The sequence below is a fragment of the Pagrus major genome, chromosome 6, assembly GCF_040436345.1.
Source record: "Pagrus major chromosome 6, Pma_NU_1.0".
In the NCBI taxonomy this organism is placed as follows: Eukaryota; Metazoa; Chordata; class Actinopteri; order Spariformes; family Sparidae; genus Pagrus; species Pagrus major.
The window spans coordinates 14,455,177-14,477,468 of record NC_133220.1 but is presented as its reverse complement, the minus strand read 5'-3'; the positions used below and the strand labels follow the sequence as shown (position 1 = coordinate 14,477,468).

At 39.4% G+C, this 22,292-nt stretch overlaps 1 protein-coding gene across 2 annotated transcripts; it reads right to left on the bottom strand.

Moving 5' to 3' along the window:
* On the bottom strand, positions 1-21,213 carry myg1 (myg1 exonuclease). 2 transcript variants are annotated; one of them, XM_073468247.1, is made up of 8 exons: positions 20,893-21,213; positions 19,471-19,583; positions 12,833-12,992; positions 11,539-11,688; positions 9,898-10,020; positions 8,808-8,989; positions 366-558; positions 143-231 (listed from the first exon to the last, which is right to left on the bottom strand). In XM_073468247.1, exons 1-7 carry the CDS (start codon positions 21,172-21,174, stop codon positions 369-371), a joined length of 1,200 nt encoding a protein of 399 aa, XP_073324348.1. In that variant the 5' UTR covers positions 21,175-21,213; the 3' UTR covers positions 143-231; positions 366-368. The 2 variants fall into 2 exon arrangements, with proteins under 2 accessions (XP_073324349.1, XP_073324348.1); XM_073468248.1 differs by having other exon boundaries at positions 1-558; positions 20,893-21,212.
* Positions 21,214-22,292: the final 1,079 nt, after the last annotated feature.

Here is a 22,292-nt window from a genome sequence, read left to right as displayed (position 1 = left end):
CAGAATTGGAAAAACAATTTAATACTGGATTTAACCGAATACTGTCATGTTTACAAGAGACCAGACTATAATCCAAACAGTCTTTTATGCAAATGAAGCACAAAACAGACCAATATTTATAAGAACAGGCAGAGAGAAGAATAAAAACATGAGTCAACAGTCTGTGTTGGATGTAGGTATATAGGGAACTGGTCCAAGGTTATTTGGCTGCCGTTTCCATACGTCTCTGTCCTGGCAAAGCAGAACAAAACATCATTAGCCCTGACTGGGCCAAACAAGCTATAAACTAACATTTTAATCCTTGCTATCCACTCTGAACTGCCTGAACTCCAGAACACAATGTGCTGTTGGTTCTCCTCTCTGACCCTTCAGCTGCTTCCGTTTGCATGGGACTGGGCGGCGGCCTGCAGGGTCCTTCGGGCCATCTCCAGGGCTCCATCCTGGGTCTTGTTCCCGCCAATAAAGCCTCCGGCGTGGACGAAGATGCAGTCCTTAATCCCGCTGAGCTTCGACAGCGCTTCATCGCGAATGCCGCGCCACTCTTCTAGCAGGGACAGCCTAGGACAGGAAGACAGAAGGGCGAATTGGCTTACAGATGGACACTATGTGGTCAGCTGCTCGCTTCCTGTTGGCACGTTGCTTTTTGCAAAAACACGCTGTGCTGTACATGCCGGCACAAACACAAACAGCAAATATAAAAGCAGGTCTGGACTGATGAATAATATCAACAAAATATCAATGAAAGAACAGAATTTAAATAAATAAAAGGTGCAACATACAGACAATTGACAAAAAAAAGTGTCGCTCCTGAAGATTTGCTTCTTTTCTTTCTCCTTCATGACCTGAGATATAATCCTGCCTTCAAAGATGAACTGCAGTTACTCTCAGACATGGCACCACCACAATCAGCCCCAGCAAATAGACCAATAAAATGCAGCTTTATTCTTCTCCAGTAATGTGGAAAATCAGAGATTGGCACAGCAGTTGGAAGGCCATACGATGGCACCGGAGTCAACAGGCAATCTTACAAAGCGGGGAAAAGATTGGCTCTGCACAAGTTTATGAGCTGACCCCGACAAAGTGGACGAAAATTCATAAAAATGTAGAGCAGCTCATTTACCACCCACTGCGTGGAGCATACACCTCTGTCTACAGGCTGGCACGTCATTTAAAACACATCAGCAGCTCTCTTTAGTGTGTGTGTGCATGTGTGCCATTCCTGCCTTGATGGGGTTATTATCTCGATTTTCTTTCGGGCTGCTCCTTCAATATATTTAGCAGTGTTTCATTCTGATTCATCACTTCATCAATCACCCCTCACCCCTCCGCTGCTTCTGCAACAGACTTTAAAATGCCTTAAAAACTGGCTAATCCACTAAAAGCCTCACATTTCATGAAAAATGTCAACGCTGAAGTGACCTCAGGCTCATCTTCCTCTCCGTCACATGCTTGATGAATTATGGAACTGTATTGTCAAACTCGTCAGAAATAAAGTGACACGGTTGTCAAACGCGAACGCAGTTTGAAATGAGTAAAGTGTTTTCTCTTGTTCTCAATTTTGAAGGGTTTCTTTCCCAGACATTCAGCTTCCTTTTTGAATATTTAATGCCATTCTGTTAAACATCCTCCACAGTTGTCATAGTCAGAGAATATGGAGCTTTACAAGCACAAAAGTGAAGCATAATGTCAAATGATTCCCATGTACATGTGCGCTGACGCTCGTGATTCTTCTCCAAGTCTGCTCTCCATGCCATTATCTCAAGTCTATGCAGTCTTATCCTTATTAAGTCTGTCATAGGACAACATGGGGAGGAAAGCATGGCAAAGCCCTAATCCCTGTTAAATGAATCAACCAATCGATAGCTCCACAGTATGGCTTGGAAACAAGCTCAAGAGGAAAGGTCAACAGGGCTGGTAATGAGGGAAGGAGTGGGAGGGGGATGACTTGTTGTTATGACAGGCCAGGAAGCTCTGATTCTCAAGATGACCCGTCTAAAAATAAGACCACAATTAGCAAATTAACTTCTCACCCGCCCACAAGACCTTTACTATACCACAACGAGACAGACACTGGGGAATTAGTGCTTCATTAGGGGAAAAATATTGCTCCAGATTAGATATGCTGGAGTCATTAAAACATAAAATATCACCAGCGAGTGTTTAGTGGTTCTGCACAGAGCTTCTGCTCAGTCGTCCTCTCCATGAGAAGAGACACTTGTACATGTGCGAAGGTGCTGAATCCTCCTGCAGTTTGTTGACTCATAATTTGGTCAGGGGAAAAAAGAAAACATGCACAATTTTGCTCCTTTTCAATGAGTCTCATCAGTGTAGGGCTGGATGATATGACGTTGCAAACCTTGTGACGACAGAAAAACGTTGTCACGTTTTCCTCAACGTTTATTGTGTTGTGTCACAGATCACGCTTTTACGGCATTATTTTTTGTCATTTGGACGCGGCTTTGCATTTAATTTTTTTTTATTTGCGACACGAACAAACATGGAGGAGAGTGAATGTGACATAGGATGGGATTGTTTTAAATAGGCGAAAACAAAACGAGGAGCTTGCACCCAAAAGCGGGACTACTTCTGTCGCACAGACCTGGTTTGGGTATCAAAGTCCAAAACAACAAACAAGAACACCCACACATTTTAGGTCTTTATTTATTTTGTTTGCACCTAAAGCTGGAAAGTGTTTTCTAGTTACCTTTATAGAGGGGATGCACAATCCCTATATAAATGGATCTATAAATTATCGGCATATTGGGAAATGTATGTTATTGGCCATTTATCAGAATTGATACAGAAGATGGCTGTTTGCACCTCTAAAGTTGGTTTGCAATCCACCAATAAACACAGACCTACAGCGTTGCTGCTTTTCATTCACTCATATGATAGTCCAAAGGCTGAAGATATTCAATTTACGGTTTGTCAGACATTCACAGACGTAGCCTAGGGCCTTTGGAAGTTGTTATGGGCATTTTCACTATATTCTGACAGTTTACTGGCCAAATGATGAATCAAAAAATAAATAAGATAATCTTTAGTTGCAGCCATAATAATAAAAAAAAGGAACAGCAGATAACTCTGACCGCAGCCAGTGTGTTTTTCAAGGAATAGAGGTGTATATTCTGGTTCAGCTCACATAACTGTCAGTCTATAGGATTATCCTACACAATCCATCTCCAAGGAAGCGCTGCTTCCGCTCCTCTCTTCCTTCTCCCGGCTCATATTTCCTTAGCAATGTCATGTTGATAAAAATAGACCCGTTTCCCCACAGGTGCAGTAGCAGGGACACAGGTGATAACAACACCCCTTTCGCGGCGTCGGCACATGCCCACTGGGAGGAAGCAGGCCACCCAGAGAAAGAGCCATCTGGTGCAATGTTTTTATCCACCTTACAAGCCATTGTAGCTCCACACCGACCGCCATGTTTGTGTTAAATTAAATCTTTGAAGTGCTCCGCGACCACAAGCAGGTGCCAGCCTTTTTAGTTGAAAGCGCTGCCGCCTGATGAGATTCTGAAGCGGAGTGGAAAAAGTGTGAGGCGAGGGAGGGGTGGAAAGGTCTGAAAGGTGAGACAGCGAGATAGGGGAGAGGTTTGGATGAGGGAGAAGAAATATGATTAAGGGGGAAGACAGCGAGACAGATAGGGAAAAAGGTGATGGAATGGAAAAGGGTGATTATAGGGTGGAGACAGAAATACTGTACATGCAAGAGAGAAATATTGAGAGAGACAGAAAAGAAACACTAATGGGAGGACCAGCAACAAGGGGACCTCATGGGAAGAGGTGAAAATAGAAGGCAGCCACCGGTCAAACCAGGACTGAATCAAAAAGCTATTCCACCCTCTTCCTGTGTCTTTGGGCCACCCACAGAGTATCAATAATGAGACATGTGTAACCCAGGATAACAGCCTAACGGCTCATACTGTCAGGGCTAACAAGACATTTAAAAAACCTGGTGCTCTGGTGGACTTAGAGACTCTAAGTGGCTTAGAGACCATCTACAGGTCTCAACTCAAGCATGAGGTATATCTGAGATATCACTTTTGTAAAGTCAGAAATTCATCCCAGAGGGCTTTACAATCTATGTAATATTTGATACCTTCAACATTTAGACCCTCAATACGAATAAGGAAAACGCCACAAACAGAAAAACGAAAAGCAACGTAGAGGGACTTGTCTTATAGGAAACAACAATCAATAGATGTGGACCACAAGTACAACGCAGACAGAAGTAGCCATAGAATTACCATTTTTTCACAATTTTTTCAGCAATAGCAATTCCATATATTTCCCTTTCTACATAGTAGTTTTCATCGCCAGAGGCGAAGTCTGCCACAAGAACTTGCAGGAAACATTAGGGATGCGTGATATCGGCATGCCATTGGCATCGGCCAATAAGCTTTAAAATGAAATATCGGCAGCGGTCTGAAATTAACATTTCTGCTGATATGACAGGCTGACGAGACGATGCTTTCATCGACTAAGTAGTTTTCTTATTTTGCCGAGTGAATGTGTAAATTTTGAAACGCTATAAGAGCAGACATTATAATACAACACAAATCCTGTATTATGCATCCCTTGGAATCATGAATATAATTCAGCGTTTTCAATTATATTTCATTGATATCAGCGTCACTGTTTGCTGTCCACTGCCCAAACCCTAAATCAGAGCCATTAGGCTTAGGTTACTTCTACTTCTACTGGCTCTCAAAAAGGTTTAAAACACCTGGTGGCTTTTATTTTGAAGCCGTCACAGGAACACAATGTATTTGTCACCTAGGTAATACTGAATGAAAACGTAGTGTGACTAGGTTAGACTGATTTTCAAAGACAAAAAAATAGAGATTTATATCACTGACATTTCATAATGGATCGTAGAAATCGTCTGTTTATGCCTACAAACACACAAATGCCCTGAATCCAGGGAGAGGAAATAGACAGAAAATGTCACATTTTATCATAGCTGTCACCAAAATAACACCTATTAAAGAATCTGTCTTTTATAAAATCATCCAGTTGAAGAGCTGGGATAGCAGATAAAACAGAGGTTGCGATAATAACTACTCACCAAAATAATGTGATTGAAAGCTGCATGATTTGCACTCCGAGGGGAAATAACTGATAAAAGTGGAAATGTCAGACAATAAGGTGGCATTTCGTTTTATTTTTTCCATGAAGGTCAAGCTATCATGTGCTTACAGAACAGAATGACCCTGAACGACTGCTGAACATATTATGTGTGAAGATTGTGATGATTCCTTTATAATCATGAACACGAGTGAGTGTAGTGAGAGGACAGTGTGGACCATCCATGCAACCAAAGGAAAAAAAGATAAAAGAAAAAAAGGTGTATTTCAATTTTCTGTGATTCAAGCTACTTTCATTATTTAACCTTTATTTAACAAGGAGATAAGTCTCACTGAGATTAAAATCTCTTTCTGAAGGAGTCCTGGGCCAGATAGGTCAACACTAATTACTATTTTGGTTTGCTTTAGCACTGTACTCCTTCCTCATCCTCTGAAGTCTGCATTCATTTTCACAGAGCTATAAGTCCACACTACAAGTCCAGTGTCGAATCCACTAACCCTAACCCTTATTGAATGTTTAGATTTTCAACACCTGCAAGTAACTAAAGGCTAAAATAACTACGACCCCAAAATGTCCAATCACCTCTTGTTGCCTGTCTAAGAAGGCCGAAGCACTGCAGTTACAGTTTTTATTGGCAGCCTAATTCGCGGTCACAACCTGATATTATGACGATCCCTGTTGAACTGCTCAAACACACAGTCCACTCACAGGGGTGTGACAGAGTGATGTTTCTTTTCATTCACAAATGATCTTTGGCTGATTAAAGACACCAGCTGTGCGGAATTTGTATTTAAGCTGTTACCAAATTATCTTTAATTAAGCTACAGGTTATCTAATGTGCCACTGGTGCTTCTTAAATGCTTTCATATTACATATCTGTGTCCACTTTTAATAACAAACTCAAAAGTTATCTATTCTCTCAGGCTACTGGTAGATCAGTGTGTGTGTGTGTGTGTGTGTGTGTTTTTGCATGGTATCACTTGTTTCTTGTAAAGTTGTGCAGCTATTTCTATTTGACTGTGTTGCCCTTTCAGGTTTTTTATTGCTGTGTGGTAGTGTTGTCAAAAATGATCGATATATCAATACATATCTGATACTGAATATCTGAAGCGGCTTCAATATTCTTTTTATGCAGTATTTATACACACTCTTGTCTCCCTGACAGCAACACACATATTATTTTAAAAGGCCATCAAAAGAGAAAAATATATATATTTACTGCAGTCCTTCTGCTGTTCTCTGCTACTAGCCAAGAAAAGTTGTATCTCTTTGTCGTGTTAAAGCCTTGTTATATTTATCCCTAACCCTTAATTGAATTTTCCCCATGGTACGAAAATGGTAGCTATTTTTCAAGGTATTTTATCAAAGTTAAACCACTGTTTTGTGTTGTCATGATACTAAGTTTAATGTATGTTGGATGTATGCTTCTTTGATTCAGTTTCAATCATGCTTTTATTCTTAGATTTGTGTTACTTTTGTTCTTATGTGCTCATATTTATGTATTGTCTATTATATTTTTGTCTTTCAATGAAATGCACAATAACTTTACAGTGAGGAGAGATGTAAGGTTTGATAAGAGATTTGTTTGCATCTAAGCTTAATGAATCTTGGTATTATGTCAACTGGGAAACTTGATCCAAAAAGGATCTGAAACAAAACCCAAGGCGATACTGTTCATCTCTGAGAAGCACTAATCACTACTTATATCCTTCCGCTTCAGTCACTGGTGCTTAAGTGCACACGGTAAAGACTCAAGGATCGATATCACATTAACAGCACAAGTCTCAAACCCTGGAGCACAAGAACAGAATCCGGAATGAAAAAAAACATCAAGGAAGCAACATGGCTGCTGGAGAGATGATCTGTACCAAATGTAAAATGAGGCACTCTGCTTAATTCAGTCAGGATCTGGTGAAAAACTAAAAATGTGTCCTGCATGATAAGCTAGGGGCGCGTTTCCTTGGTCATGTGTGCTGTATGCTGGGATTTAGGGCAGCATTCAAACAACACACCAATTACAGGACTCCGGTGGGGATGCTGATGACGTTATTAGAGCAGCATTGCAGGTCGGAGCGCGAGAGGCGCCTCAGGTAAACAATTCCCCCTCCAGAGGTAACGAACACAAACTTGAGAGGTGTTAATCATCTGACAAATTCACACAGAGGCGCTTTGTCTTGTCGTCACTGTCATTATGTACAGGGTGACAAGACAAGAATACCAATGTGATTTAATGAGCATCTTTCGATTTAGTGCCGGGCTTGAAGCTTTGAGGGACCTCATTACTACTAAGAGATGCAAAAAGATACTCCACAACAACAGCAGCATGCATAATGGTGCCTGGTGCACAAGGCAAGGAAGGGCAGGACATTTATACAGTATGTATGGCTCAAACAACAATGGGTTTGAACAATTCAAACTGACTAACTAACAGTATAAGCCATAAAATGTATTAAAAAGCTTGAGAGACCATTAGAGGGAGAAAATAAATGGACATATCGTGAAATGAAGGAAAATATCAAGAATAAAAGTTGCAGTTTCAGATATAAACAGCCTAAAACTTAAGCAAAAAGTAATTGCAAACACAAAGGTTTGTCCGATTAATTGAAATGCATCTAAAGTTGTAGCAAATGTGGAATAATCAGGAAGTTTGATCCAAATATCTGATGCATAAATACTGCCACAAAATTTTGTATGGATATTATTGATTTGGGCCATTTCAGTCCTTCATAGATTTAAGGTAAACATTGATATTTGACCTTTCTTCTTCGGTAACAAAGAAATAATTATTTTCATTGCATGCCTTTGTGAAATAATATCCCTTATCCAATCTTCTGCCATTTGCTCTCGATTTTTTTTTAACACAAGTACATATTTGTTCAGTGCTATTATTTAGAGATTAAAAGGGCCTGTAAATATTTGTGCAGATGTGTAACTTCTGATGTGCCTAAATCATATTCATATCACGAGAGGGCTGCGCGTAGACAATGGAGTGCACTCAATAGAGCAATTAACATTTATTAAAATTCACCTTCATAAAAAATCCTGCAGTATGTTTAAATAAGTAGCTGTAAATAAAAGCACCTGTCGAATTGCTAAGCCAGCACGTTCTGTATATCTGCCAGCTTGCTGTGTTAGGAGCAGAGGGTGTAATTAGCAAGAGGAAAACAGAAAAGAAACACCGGAGTGAGAGGAGTGGGCATGGAGAAAGGGCTCAGGTGTCTCTGTTAAGGTGTTGGGAGTGTTTACATCCTTTTAACCCCTCAGAGGGCAATGTGAGAACAAAACCTCTGTCTTAACTAAAGGATCATCCTCATCCTACAAACAAGTATTTCCATCCAGGCAGGAGTCGGTCTCTCACCGGATGACACGTCAAACCTCTGTGCGTAGTTGTCAAATGGTCTGATAAGCATGAAATCGTACGCCATGGTTCGTCTCCGTCACCAGAGCTCAACTCAATTCAGCACGTCTGGGAGACTCCAGATCTGTGCCTGTCACTGTGCTTTACACCAACGTTTTAAAAATCCTGTCCAGGAGAATTTCGTGTGTGACAGTCAATGTTGCAACATCCCTGCAAATCCTGCATGTTTGATTACTGCTAAGGTAACTCATGCAAGGTGTTCCCTCCACATATGAGATCACAGACTGTACCCCGTGAAGCAGAAATAACATTTAAATAATCTTTAAACTAAAAATTAACTTTGGGTGAAGTCACACCTGTTCTGGAAGGTGTTGAGCCCAGCGGGCACGCACTGGACCCTCCACTGGCCATTCTGGTCGGGGTAAAGGACAAACTTGATGGGAGTTTCCACTTTGAGCTCCTTCTCCAGGGAAAACAGATGCTCCTTCCAGGGACACCCACCCTGGGTGAATGACAGCACCTCCCCACTGGGATCTACCTGAAAGTGAGTAGAGAACCAGAAAATTGCGTGTTACTCCTATGCAAGAAAAAGGACGGATACAAAGAGATGAGACCTTCAGAAACAATTGCAGTTTTCTGTGTAATTTAGGATTTCTTAGAATTAAGAACAAGCGCAAGAGAGTAGTCAAACAATTCCTTGACACTTACAGCTTCATAAGCAAGTTACTCAACATCATTAATCATATAGTATGTGATCTAACCGGAGCTAAAATATGGAGCCAGAACAGTCTTGAGTTTTTTGCATCAAAAATAACATTTGCCATTGAAATGACAACTTGACTGAAAAAGTAAGCATTGGCATTGAAAAACTTGGACTGGAAAAAAAAAGATGAAAGAAAGTTCCACTGGGAAAAAAACAAGGGGATCAAATATGGAAATCATGCAGCCCCTCCAAATCCCTCGCCGCCATGCCAGAACAGTGACTGACAATCAACACTGAAGGACTGTCATTGGGGAAAATAACTGTCAGTGTATCAAAAAAGAGAAAAAGAAATCAGATCCTGAAAAGAAAAAAAAAAAACACAAGATCGTCATTGAAATAAAAAAAAATACAAAAAAATAATGTTTAATATGTTACATGGTTAAAAATGAACATGTGTGATTCTTTATTTGATTTTTTTTTTTATGCATGTGTATTATTTTTTCAAACTTTTTCAGTGCCAGTGAAATAATAATAATAATATATGTTTTTCAATGCCAAACTGTGTTTCCAGTGCCTACAACTAAAAACTCAGAGATACAGGGAAAGGATTTATAGGAATTCCCCCTCTATCAGAGATGATGGAGCTACTTTATTTGGTGATTATTATCTAACAGATATTTTACGCAGCATATTCTGTTAAGGTGACACTGAAGATGGACAATGACCCAAGTGCCGAGTTGTACCTGATGCCTCCCCTTCACAGCTTCCTCCACCACCACACGAGCCGGCAGCCATGAGGTCTGGTAGAAGTCCAGCCGGTCCAGGAACTCCTCCCCAACCATCTTCATCGCCTTTCTGAAACCCTCCTGGTAAAAAAAACACGTGTACATGTAAGAATGTGAGAGTACTGCATCAGATTATGAAGACAGAAATATAGTTTTTTGACAACTATCTGTTATTTTGATGAAAAACTGATTGAGACCATGTACGGGATACACATGCATCTGATTGAGGGGGCTGCTGTGTCCCTGAATTTTAGGAGTCGTGGATGGAGGAGATGAAAATCTCTTGAGTTTTTCAATTACCGCAAAGAGTTTAGAGTTCAGCAGGTCAGTCAACCATCATCATTGTCTGGCAAACATTTTTTAATATAAATCTTTCACACTCTCTGATTTCCCTGTGCAGTTTTGCCTGGCAGTGTGGGTTAGTGGGAACATTAAAAGGAAAGTGCTGAGACAAGAATTACAATCATGTGAACTGAAATGTGAAACAAACATACAGGTCCGCTACTCCACTGAGACGGCCCCAAACAATGGAGAAGAAAACTGTCTCGTCAACATATGTGCAAACCCAGGCTGCAGGTATCCCATGACTGCAGAAACCAGGTGCTTTTTCCCTGCAGGTTTTTTCTTCTCACACGAAAGAGATGGAATATTCACACTAGGTCTTCTCTGGGCCTCTGTTGCTCAAAAAAACTTGATTGTCGTGATGTAATTTGAGTTTTAAAGACTTTTTGTTGTTAGTCCATGTTGTCTTTCCCTCATGTTTTAGCTGATTGTTTGCTTTTATTGTCTCTTGCTTTGTCTTTTTTTGCTCTTGTTTTCTTTGTGAAGCACAATAAACTTCTTCAAGGAGATAGATATATTCTTTGTCTTATACAACAGTAACTCAATATCTTTGGCTGTTTCCAATTTGAAGACATTAGCTTAGACTTTAGGAAACTGCAATGGACACTTCAGATTAATTGTTAAAAAATCTGAATTTAAGAAATAAGTGTTCTCAAGGTGTCTTTTAACTCTAAAAATAAATCAGCATTTTCAAAAATTCCCTCTATTGATGCTAAATGTACAAAATATTGGTAAGACATAATGACTACTTGTGTTCTTAAATAATGTTGTTGCCATGAAAGAAAATTAGCTCTACTTTGAACCCTGTCTGTATGGCACTGTTATGTTGTGTTTCTTGTGTGTTTTCCCATCAGCATATACATTAATGTGCACAATGCAAAACCCAGTGTCAACAAGTGGCACTGTAGAACTCCATGCAATGATAAAACAGATCTGCAGACTGCATCCAGAGAGGATTATGACACACTACCATGCAGATAAACTGAACATTGTTGTGCACAAATGTTCTTTTACCTCTTTCTAACAAAATGTGCTGTTAGGTAAACCCTTTGACGCTGCTACATTTGACATTACTATTTCTATTTTGTGTAAGGAAGTATTTCATTCCTTGAAGTTTATTTGAAGTTATCCGGTCTTTCACTTTAAGACAGACCCACAACACACGATCTAACATACCGGATGTATAACAAACGTGCTGCATCAGATCGGTCCATGTGTTAAGTGTGGGAATACATTCACACTCGTGCAGTCCCTCACCTCAGTGTCCTGACTCTTGCTGTTCCAGCGTGGGTTCAGGTGGCCGACACGTGCGCTCAGCGTGGAGGAAACAGAGTAGCGGGCCTCCCCGTCATACTGTGAAATGCCGTTGTCTACAGCATCCACCTCCTCCACGAAGCTCTCGTACAGCTGCAAGGGATTGAAACAAACGTGAGGTTATGAGCCTGGAATGGCATGGGAATCAGCTGTTTTATGTTTGTGCTCATTTTGAAAAGTAGTAATTAGAGGTAAAGTTAGGAAATAGGACTTTCAGGAGAGAGAAATGTAGTGGGATTATATTATCCTGATTGAAGTCCATTTGGTCACAGTGTGCAGGCATTTACTGAAGACTTGAGGTCATTAAACCGAAAAGGAAAAGACAAATCGCTGCTATTTTACAGTTCACTGGTAAAACTCAAAAAAGAAGTGGAAGGGGAGCAGAGAAGCAGAGACCCATTTTTTTGTGCTGAAGTGTCACCTCCTCAGTGGAAGGTCAAGCACCAAAGGGTTGACATTTTACAAGTGGCTTACGGGTGGAACTAACTTTTGGGGCAAAAATAGAGATTCAGTTTGTCTGAGCTGGCAGAGGACGAGGCATGCACCATCCTAAAATAAATAAAGCCCCAGCCACGAGTAAAGGGATTAGTTGGGGCTTTAAACAAACTGACACATCACAAGGCTGATGATAATATGTGTTAATAGTGCTAACATTTATGGTGATCTAAGATTCAGCTGGCTTACTGTGCCTGGACATCAGAACAACTCTGTTTGCCAAGGCCTCCTGCTGGCCTGGCTGTCGAAAATGCTTTAAATACGACTGCAGTGTATTCCTTTAGTTTCTAACCACACTCTAATTCCAACTGTCTGATGCATGGTTTATGCTTTTAAAACAACCAACATGGAGATAAGTGTAATTAATTTCACCAAAGTAACTGTTGAGCTAGCTGTCCTCTTTACATCTAAATAGACGTTTCTGATGTGGTCTTCTGATGTGGTCTTCATGTTTACATCTTAATAGACGTTTCTGATGTGGTCTTCTGATGTGATCTTCATGTTTACATCTTAATAGATGTTTCTGATGTGGTCTTCTGATGTGATCTTCATGTTTACATCTTAATAGATGTTTCTGATGTGGTCTTCATGTTTCATGATGAAATTGAAGTTGTTCAGATTCAATACACCGCCTGAGGCGAGGGAGAACATCTGTTTCCAGCAGAGTGTTTGTGTTGTGAATGAAACACAATGCTTGCTAATGGTTGCTATAGCGCTGCCTGCTATAAATCCATCCTCTCACCTTGTCAAAGAGCACCTCCAGCTGCCTGTCATCCTCCTTCAATTGCGTCAGCTGGGCCAGCAGCTGACGTCCGAAATGTACGTAGACCAGGCCGGCTGAGCTGAGCTTGGTCACCCATGGCTTCTCTGGAAAGAGGCTGTGGAAACTCTCTGCAAAGGTCCTGAACAGAGGAGAGAAAATGGTGTCAGCTGACAGTGACAAAGATATTCAGACAATATTTCTATTTACAGTGGGTGAAAAAGGTCATCATGTAAGTACTATCTCTGACTTGTATGTATGATGATGTGAAACAGATTGCTCCACTTAATGCATTCCTTCTGGGCCCAGAACAGCTGAATTAAAATCCTCACATTAGAGCAGCCAGAGGGATGACTTCAGCTATAAACTAGATCATCAGTTGTAAAAAAAAAAAAAAAAAAAACACTCCATGACAAATGTAAAATAAGTATCTTTTCTCATAACCTATAGAAACAATCAGTTTAATTGTATGGTTGGAAGTAACACTGGAAGTATCAGCTGTTAACCGGGGTCTGACATTACATTTTTTCTTCATCTGCCACCGTGGCACGTCACAGATCATTTCTACCATCCATTTAATTTTTTTTTGTCTGCCACTTCTCAGCGTAGAAGATGTTTGAAGTGTTAACACTGTCACTGGTACCTGGCAGTAGAAATATGAAATATATCATTGCTATCTTGTCACCTTCAGCTCTGACTATTCTTCCCTTAAGAATTCACTTTTTAAAAACAATATGTATTAATATATGAAACACCTGTCCGCCTTGGTGACAGGCGAACTGAAATTTTTACCTGACACAGACAACATTTACCCTGTATTTGGCAAGTGGCAGCTGCTAATTTCATTCCCTGCTTGTTATCGATGACTCGATCAATATAAACTCATCAGAGGCCATTTTGATCGTTACAAACATTTAGAACTCTGTCCAGTAAAATTGCTGAAAAGTCGCCGATAATGGCTTCACAAATACAAAAGTTTGCTTTTCTGCTTCATAACATTGTAAACTGAAAACTTTGGGCTTATTTGACTGTTAAAGAACCAATAAATACAATACAATTTTTATTTTATTTTTTTCTTTGTTATTACTTTTTATTTGCACCCAAGAAGTCCCATGAGCTTAAAATCTGTTTTTCAAAGGAAGAACTGGCCAAGATGGCACATCATTATTATTCAACATAACAAGTTCACCATAACATTGTCCAATTCATTTGGGAATTGCGAGGATGTGCTGCTTTTCTCTGTTCTATATCAGTTTAAACTGATTATCTTTGAGTTATGGCCTTTGAAAGTATAACCTCGGACTTTAGGAAACTCTACTCACTATTTTTGTTACCTTTTATGGACCAAACCATTAATTGAGGAACTAAACAGCTAGTTAATTGATAACTAAAATGATCAAAAACCTATTCCCACCATGTGGTGGTGAAGATAATATACGGAAAGATTCTTTGGTTATTTACATAAAAGAAAACTAATTAAATCAAATTTTGAGCTAAAGTGATCGTCTTGTTGTGTCAGAGCAGTATTCTTGAACTGAGATAAGAGCCATGCAACATATACAGAAAATGGAAATCAGCTTATCTCAATGCTAAAAGCTGAAAAACACTTCAAAGTCTGCAGGCAGATGATGTCCAACACTTAAGTTAACTCTTGGGAGATTAAACATTAGTGTTCTGCTCATAAACACTGTTCACATTTTCTCCAGTAACTGAGGCCTCTTCAGTGAAAAGTCTGCTGCAGCCGGATGTGTGCTGTACATTACTGGCTGTGCATCAGATATCAATAACAGGCACTTTCATCCATAAATGTTCTCTTCAGCTTCAGAGCGAGTTTGCATTGACCGCAGAGAGAAAGCATGCTCCGGTCTGTTTGTAAGCGTGAGCAGATAAATAAAAGCCACCGGAGGTCTCTCCTCTCAGCTACGTGCTGAGATGGGTGGGCTCCAGCACCCAGCCACTGCTGGTCATTTAATTCAGGCTTAATTAGGATGCTTGGGCTGCAGCACAGCGGAAAAAAGGCCGTCGAATGAATGAGTGACATGCTCGGGAAGCAGGGGGTAATCACAGCCATTAAGAGGGCTAATTGGCCAAGCTGAGGCATTTCTATGCTGATTATCAGGAGATGGGAGTGAAAGAGCGAGAGGAAAATGACAGAGTGAAATGGAGAGCGGCTGAAAAAGATGTGCTCACCAAAAGAGAAGTCATCAAACTGTTTGTGTGAAATCAAAGATGGTTACGTCTCCTAGAAAACTGGCATTTAGCACTTAGAGCTTAATCAAGGTGAGTCAGTAAAGCAAAAAATAAAACCAAGAACTACTTCAGCAAGAATGAAGTGTTGCAAAGCATACTCAACTTAAAATGCACTACGCTTCCCACGCTGCAACAGCTGCACCACTTACTTTTGCTAAACACTCTTTATCATGAGAAAAAATAGCTTAATGCTTCCTATCTACTATGCGCAAAACCATGCTTCATGACTCTTTCCCCTACTAAAAGCATCACACGGAACTGAACGACTCATGAACCTAAGGCACGATAAAAATGATATAACTGGGCAGTAATCACTCACCTCAATTATTCTGAGGTCAGTAATATAATGATGGGAAATTTGGTTTGCTGCGAGACAAACAGAGCACAGCGTTGGCTTTCGTGACCATTAAATGTCCACATTTTTGGCCAACAAAGGCCAATGTCACTGTACTGTCAAACATTCTCTGACTCATTCAACAGTTCTTGACCCCTGAGCCACATCCAAACTACTTTTACCCTGCTGTGGTTTCGAAAGAAAGAATGTTCAATCTATCAAATATATTACATGGCTAAAGAAATCCAAACAAGATTGAGAAATTCCAATCTGGTTACCTCCGTCTACAGGCAGATGGAGGGGAGTGTTCCTTTTTAATTCATTTAAATCTCACTGTGACCTTCAGTACTGTAGAGCAGATGGAATCGTCTTATAGAAACTGTAATGGTCTCTGGGTCATTGCTGGTTCAGCTCCTTCCTTCCCGAGTCTGTAGTATTCCAGTTTGCATCAGATTTAAAAGTGCAATATGTGAGAATATGAAGCAATCTAAATGTATTAATCGCTGAAAATAGGGCCATCCTCAACTTTCTTGGTTGTCTATAACAGCTGATTGATTATAACAGCTGGACTGATTTCTATGCAAAGGACTTGGGACATTTTGTCCAGGAAAATCCAAAGGATGTGACGTTAATGCACATTCCCGTGTACCTTGCCTCCCTGGCTGCTATAGACAACCGAGAAAGTCGGACAGGATCCTATTTCTTAAGTTTTGTTGAAATCCATTTAAACATTGGCAACACAAAGAGATTAAAAGTGCAATATGTAAGACTTGGCCACTTATCCAATTTATACTCCAAACAAAAAAGGGGCAGCATATCACCAGAGTAGCCGCTAACTGTAGCTACCGTTAGCTAGTTAGCTCAGTTAACCATGCAGCTAATGGGCGTATTAATAGACTCCGCCCAGACTGGGAGCTCGATCAACGGGGGAGTGTTGATGTTGTTTGCTATCAGACTGTCATCCTACAAAGTGGCTAGGGACTAGCTGGTTAGCATGCTAACTTCAATAGATATCTCTGCCACACAATGCACTGGACGTCTTTTACATAATCTCAAAACTGTTATTTCTTCACAGTCTTTTGATCATTTTAGTTAATTTTTGCATGTTTAAAAAAAAACCTTACTTATTGCAATCTTTCACACATTAAAATTGCTTCACATTGTTACATATAGTAAATTTAAGAGAATAATTATCAATTGCGGACCTGTTATCATGCATTGTTGATATTCTGTGATTACAAGGTAACGGGAAGCTGTGTTTGCAGGTAACACACACGGCCAGGGGAGGCAACTTAAACCACATCACAAAAAAAAGCTGCATAGAAACAGCTTATCTATATGATTCCTCGGCAGAATGCAGACCGCATTCATCACTGTGCCACTGTTACAACAATACATTTGCTTACTTTTATTTCTTTGCTTGCTGAGTGGGTGCAGTGAGTGCACTTCTAGGGTGAGCGACCACAAACATAATCCCTGCCAGATCTAATCTGTTGGGCTTTAGTAACCTTCAGTCTGTGTTTAGAGAACACTTCTCATGCCTCCAACTATTACAGTCATTTCCTTCCCTGCTTAAGAAACTTCAGAGATAAAAGTTTTCCATATCTGCAGCAAAGAAATTGTCTTCAAGAAAAAAAAGATTCACAAATGTTATTTTTGTCTTTAGCTTCCACTTCAGGGGAAATTATACAGCATTTTGCAAAGTTTAGCGCAACATTTGGGGAAATAACCATTTATGTTGAGAGATGGATGTAAAATTGATACACACTGCAGTACACATTATTATCTTTCTGTTTAATATGAAGCGAGAGCCGGCAGCCAGTTAGCTTAGTTTAGCATACAGACCAGAAACAGCTAGTCTGGCTCTGGATGAGCTTTTTCTTTTTCCTGGCTGGACACAGCAACTCCCTGGAGTTCATGCTTCCCCCGTAAAATGGCTAAATGGACTACTATGGTTTAAGTACAGACAAAGCAAAATAGTGTATTTTGCAAAAATACTATTTTAATGGCTTAATTTTATGCTTTTAATTTACACAGTTCTGTTTTGACGTGTTTGTATTGCTGTCAACTTCATCTGTGCAGTCACAGTTTTGAAAACGTGCTCTTGAAACGAGGACTAATTGTTCTCGTCAGCTCCCTCTCCAACTTCCTTGAGCACCCCAGCCCACTTTCATCCATCCCCGTCATCACAACCATTTTGCCCCCATCAGCGCATGTGAGTGACAGCTACATCCTCCTGTGGCCCCCTGACAGTGTCGTGGCAGCCTCCGTGCCTCGTGAACCGACAGCGGGGGTGCGTTCAATTGAAGGAGCGCTAATTATCACTAACCACCTGCCAGGAAGAGAGCCCTGGCATATCTTTATCACCGTGGTCATAAAAGCTATCACTGATTATCATCAGGACATTAAGCTGACAAGACATCTGGAATAGGCTGATTACTGATGAGACTTGGAGTGAATGCAATCATTTGGAAGGAACTTTGGCAGGAAATACAGTAGAAAACATTGAGCCTGATAATTCGTGATTTATGCAGTTAGGGTGCCTCAGAGGAGAACAGATACTGAGAAACCTCTAACCTCAGATGAATATGATTCTTTTTGCTTCATTTTCTGGACAACAAAACAAAAGAGCAACAGGTCTGAACTCCAGTTTGATTTCCTACTCTTGAGATTAAGAAGCCAAGACGGGGGAAAGGAGAAGATATGAACTTAAATCCAGGTGCTTTCCAGGCAATTATCAATACCTCTTTACTTAAGAATGTACATTTACGGATTAAAGGATTTTGCCTATTCATCTAAAATAGATTTATGTTTTTTGTTCTGCAATAAATTGTTAAATATCCGCCTTCATGTGTTATTTACAGTGCTTTAATTAAAGATCATATTGATTAATTTGCTGTCTTTCTCAATTTACCAACTAATTTTTGGGTCAAAAATGTTTTTTAAAAGTTCCCAGGGTGATATTTTGACAGGGCTATAACTACATTTTTACCCTATTAACAAATAGTCAGCCAATTATTTTCTTCATTACTGTTTTGTCTATAAAATGTCAAAAATTTGTGAAATTGTCCTCTGTAATGCCCCAAATCAAAGGAGATGTCAGCAAATGTGTCAAAACACACAAAGTACACAAAAATCTGAAACTGAGAAAAGCAGCAAATCATCACATTTGAATGTTGGAACCAATTACTTTTCAGCATTTTTGTTATTTCGATTGTCAAAATAACTGTAGATTAATTCATATCATTTAAATAATCAAGTAATTGACGAGTATTTCAGTTCTACAATTTAAAATGTCTTTTGTTCAACTACCCCAGTACCAAAAGGATATTCAGTTAACCATCACATAAACAAAACAGAAAAGTAGCAAATCCTCACATTATCGGAAATGGATCTACGAAATGTGGCAAATTGACTTTAAAGATTAATTAGTTATGTTTAAGCTCCAGCTGACGCAGACATAAATATTGGCCAATAACATCTGTAATTAAAAACAAAGCAATTGAGTCTTTTTCACTGCAGACACCGTGACAGCTTCACACAGGAAAAGCCCAGGTGTAATTCATTAGATTCATTATGATGGCTGGCTCAATGACATGGCTTACCGGCATATCTAAAGGGAATGAAATTGTTAATAATATTAGTTACCCCTTTGGCTTTGCAGCTGGGACATGGTGAACATGAAAGAGGCCCATCATGCTATTTTACAGTGTTTGGGTAGTTTTTCTATCAATGACAAATCACATTGTGTACTTTTATTTTACCTCAAACAAATATAGTAATACAGTACAATGAAATATATTTGTGTTAAGAATACCATCATGTTCTTTAGGTGATGAACTCCAGACTGGACTACATCGTGAATCAAAGTCAAACTGTCAATTTCAGCAGGCATGCTCAAACATTTACATTAACAGCACAAACATTATAATTGCTCTGTAGTGTTAATGTAGTGTTTTTGATTTTAAATAAGATTGTATCATGATTTACTTAACAAACTTAATCTCTTTGCAGACTCTTACTGCCACAGTTGTACCTCTGATGATGGTCATAGCGATGCTTCTTTGGGTCAAACTCTCCTCCCACGTCTACAACAATGTCGCACTCTGCCAGCTTTGCCGGGTCCCTGGTCCGGATGATCTCAGCATCCTGTGCAACGAAAAGAAAGTTTAATATCACCTGGTATCAAGGATTTTATATATAAACCTTTTAAATCCAAGAGTCAAGTACATTTAAATCAGTTCTACTAAGACCATTAATTATAACGGGGTGTGGCCCTCTGGAGGCAGCATTGTATGAGGTTTTGAGCTCTAATGGGCACAATCTGTAACTCATGACCACACAAATGACATGTTAATTCACAGACTATGTACTTTAAGAGACATTTAGATGAATATGTAAAACTTTTATTATATAGCACTTTTCTAAACCAAAGTTACAAGTGCTTTACATCAACAACTATAATATAAATTACAAATAATGTACAAGAGAAATACCAAGCACAAAGTATAGGCAATACAAAACATAGTGATAAGTACATACAAATCACACAGGGCAAGCCTAAAAAAGTGTGTTTTTAATAAGCATTTAACCTAGTGATTATCAGGTCACGTTAGGTTGGGTAATAGGATGATATATATAGTGACATAAAATTGTCAACAGAGATTTTGCCACACTCTTTGCTATCCCTTTCAATATATCTGGGTTTTTTGCAGCCAGATTGCTTCATGATAATATTGTATTATATAATTTTAACATCAATGGGATAATGTACCTTGATTTGTCATATGTTCGATTAGTTAGATCAGACCAACTATTTCTACGTTCGTTGTCCAGAAAATTCACTGCATTAAGATATCAATCTCATGATATTACATTATATATCCTGTGACAGAGGACTTTATCACCTTTTCCTGTTGTGGCGTGTTATGTTTGGTGGTGGAGTTACATCCTTGTTTACATTTGGGACACAGATTGTGCCAAATGCTGGAAAAACAGTAAGTCACATGCAAGCTAAATGGGTTCTTTGATGAAGTCAGTCTCGCTTTGAGCCAAACAGTTCAGATAATAAGTCACCTTAAAAAGATCCAATACTATGGCATGGCAGTTTCTCCAGAAAAGTAAAATATATCACTACACTAGATTAGTTTTGGGTATACTATGTGTAATCTCTCTGTTAGCTCCATCTATCTGTACAGCAGCACCCCCAATTGGAGTGTAAAAACATGACAATGGATGTCTGACATGATAAAAAAATAAGACATTTAAAAAAATAAAAACTTATCCATACAAATCAGCCAATGCGAACTGAACAAACACATCTAAAGCGTGGTTTTATCAACAGGGTTTGAATTGAAGCAGCAACCGCACAGACTGTAATTAAAACAGCACCAGCTGAGGGAATAATACAAGCAGCCTATCATCCCGCCATAATCCTCCATCAGTGTGCTGAACCTACCTTGTACTCAGGTAGCTGCCGGAGGAAGAAACAGGCCAGAACTTCATCACAATGAAAGCTGCCGTTGTGGGTTCCGATCTTTTTTACGGTCATGTTGTCAGTGCAGAGCTTCTTCGCTTGACTCGACATGTGTCGTAGTTCAACGCGAGTAACGCCTACAGAGAGTAAACGACGGCAGCTAGCTTGTGAATTCAACAGTCGGAAAACACTTGCTGGTTTGCTTAAGTTTATTTGAGATGTGATTTTAGTTAAGTTGATTGCAGCCGTGCGTACACACCACATTCAGACACGACTTCACACGAGACGTGCCGGTGGCGGACAGATTTGGCAGCCGGACCGGATGTGGTGCCACCTGTTAAGTGAGCCGAAAGAACCCGAGGAACGGGGAAGTGTTTTTGTTATACAACCCTGGATTTTGTTTTTTTTGCTCGCTTTATATTTTCTTTAATAGGCATTTGTGACAATAACAACATAACTGGAGGCAAATGGAGCGAGATATTAGAGATTTTCGGGATCAAAATCCATTATATATAATAACTGAAATTATGTGACAGCAGAGGGCGCTGAAGACAATTAAAACAAGCCTCACACGCTCACACAGTGCTGTTACATTTCTACAGCACATCAGTAATAAAGTACATTTACTCACTTGTACCTTACTTTAGTAATTTTATTTATATAGCCCAAAATCACAATCCCATTTCCTGTGATCTGTCCTTAGACCCTCAATACAAGTGAGTAAATATGTGCGATACTGAAAGATTGCCCTCCTGTCACACTTTTAAAGTTACAGATTTGAAATCATATTTGACTTCCATTGATAATTTAGATCTGAAAACCCAGAAATTGGCAAGAACAATTAGACAACAAGACTATTTAGCCTTTTCAAATTTCAAATTTAATTAGCAGACCTCTAAAGTCTAAATTGTGTTTTGTTTTGTTTGTTGACATTTGGTTGTGCTGAGAATGGACTGGATTTTTGGACTTGTATAAATTGTTTGTATGTATTTGAAGTTCTTGAATTAAAAAAAAGAAAGAAAGAAAAACTTTTAACAGGAGCAAAAAAAAAAGATGGAAGAAACGTCACACACACACAACTTTGAACACATGATGAGAAAATAATAACCTGTAAAAATATCACTTTTTTTCTTAAATAAAGTCCTGGTATGATTTTTAGAGTTACATATCATAGATTAAAAAAGAGAAATAGAGAATAGAATAGAATTTATTATTGGCAGGATTACTAACTGGGCAAATCAAGGCCCCAGCTTGCATCTGCCTCAGGTCAATGGTCAAGGTCACATACACACATATTGCTTCTGTCTGGCCCCAATTTGACTTTCAAAATGAAAGACAAAAAAAATAAAATAATAATAATCACAAAGAGAAACATGGTCCTG

Coding starts and splice junctions, on each gene's coding strand:
- myg1 (XM_073468247.1), bottom strand. CDS start 21,174: ATGTGGTGTGTACGCACGGCTGCAATCAACTTAACTAAAATCACATCT. Junction 19,584..20,892: donor GGCAGCTACCTGAGTACAAG/GTAGGTTCAGCA, acceptor TTCGTTGCACAG/GATGCTGAGATCATCCGGAC. Junction 12,993..19,470: donor CGCTATGACCATCATCAGAG/GTACAACTGTGG, acceptor TCCTCTGTTCAG/GACCTTTGCAGAGAGTTTCC.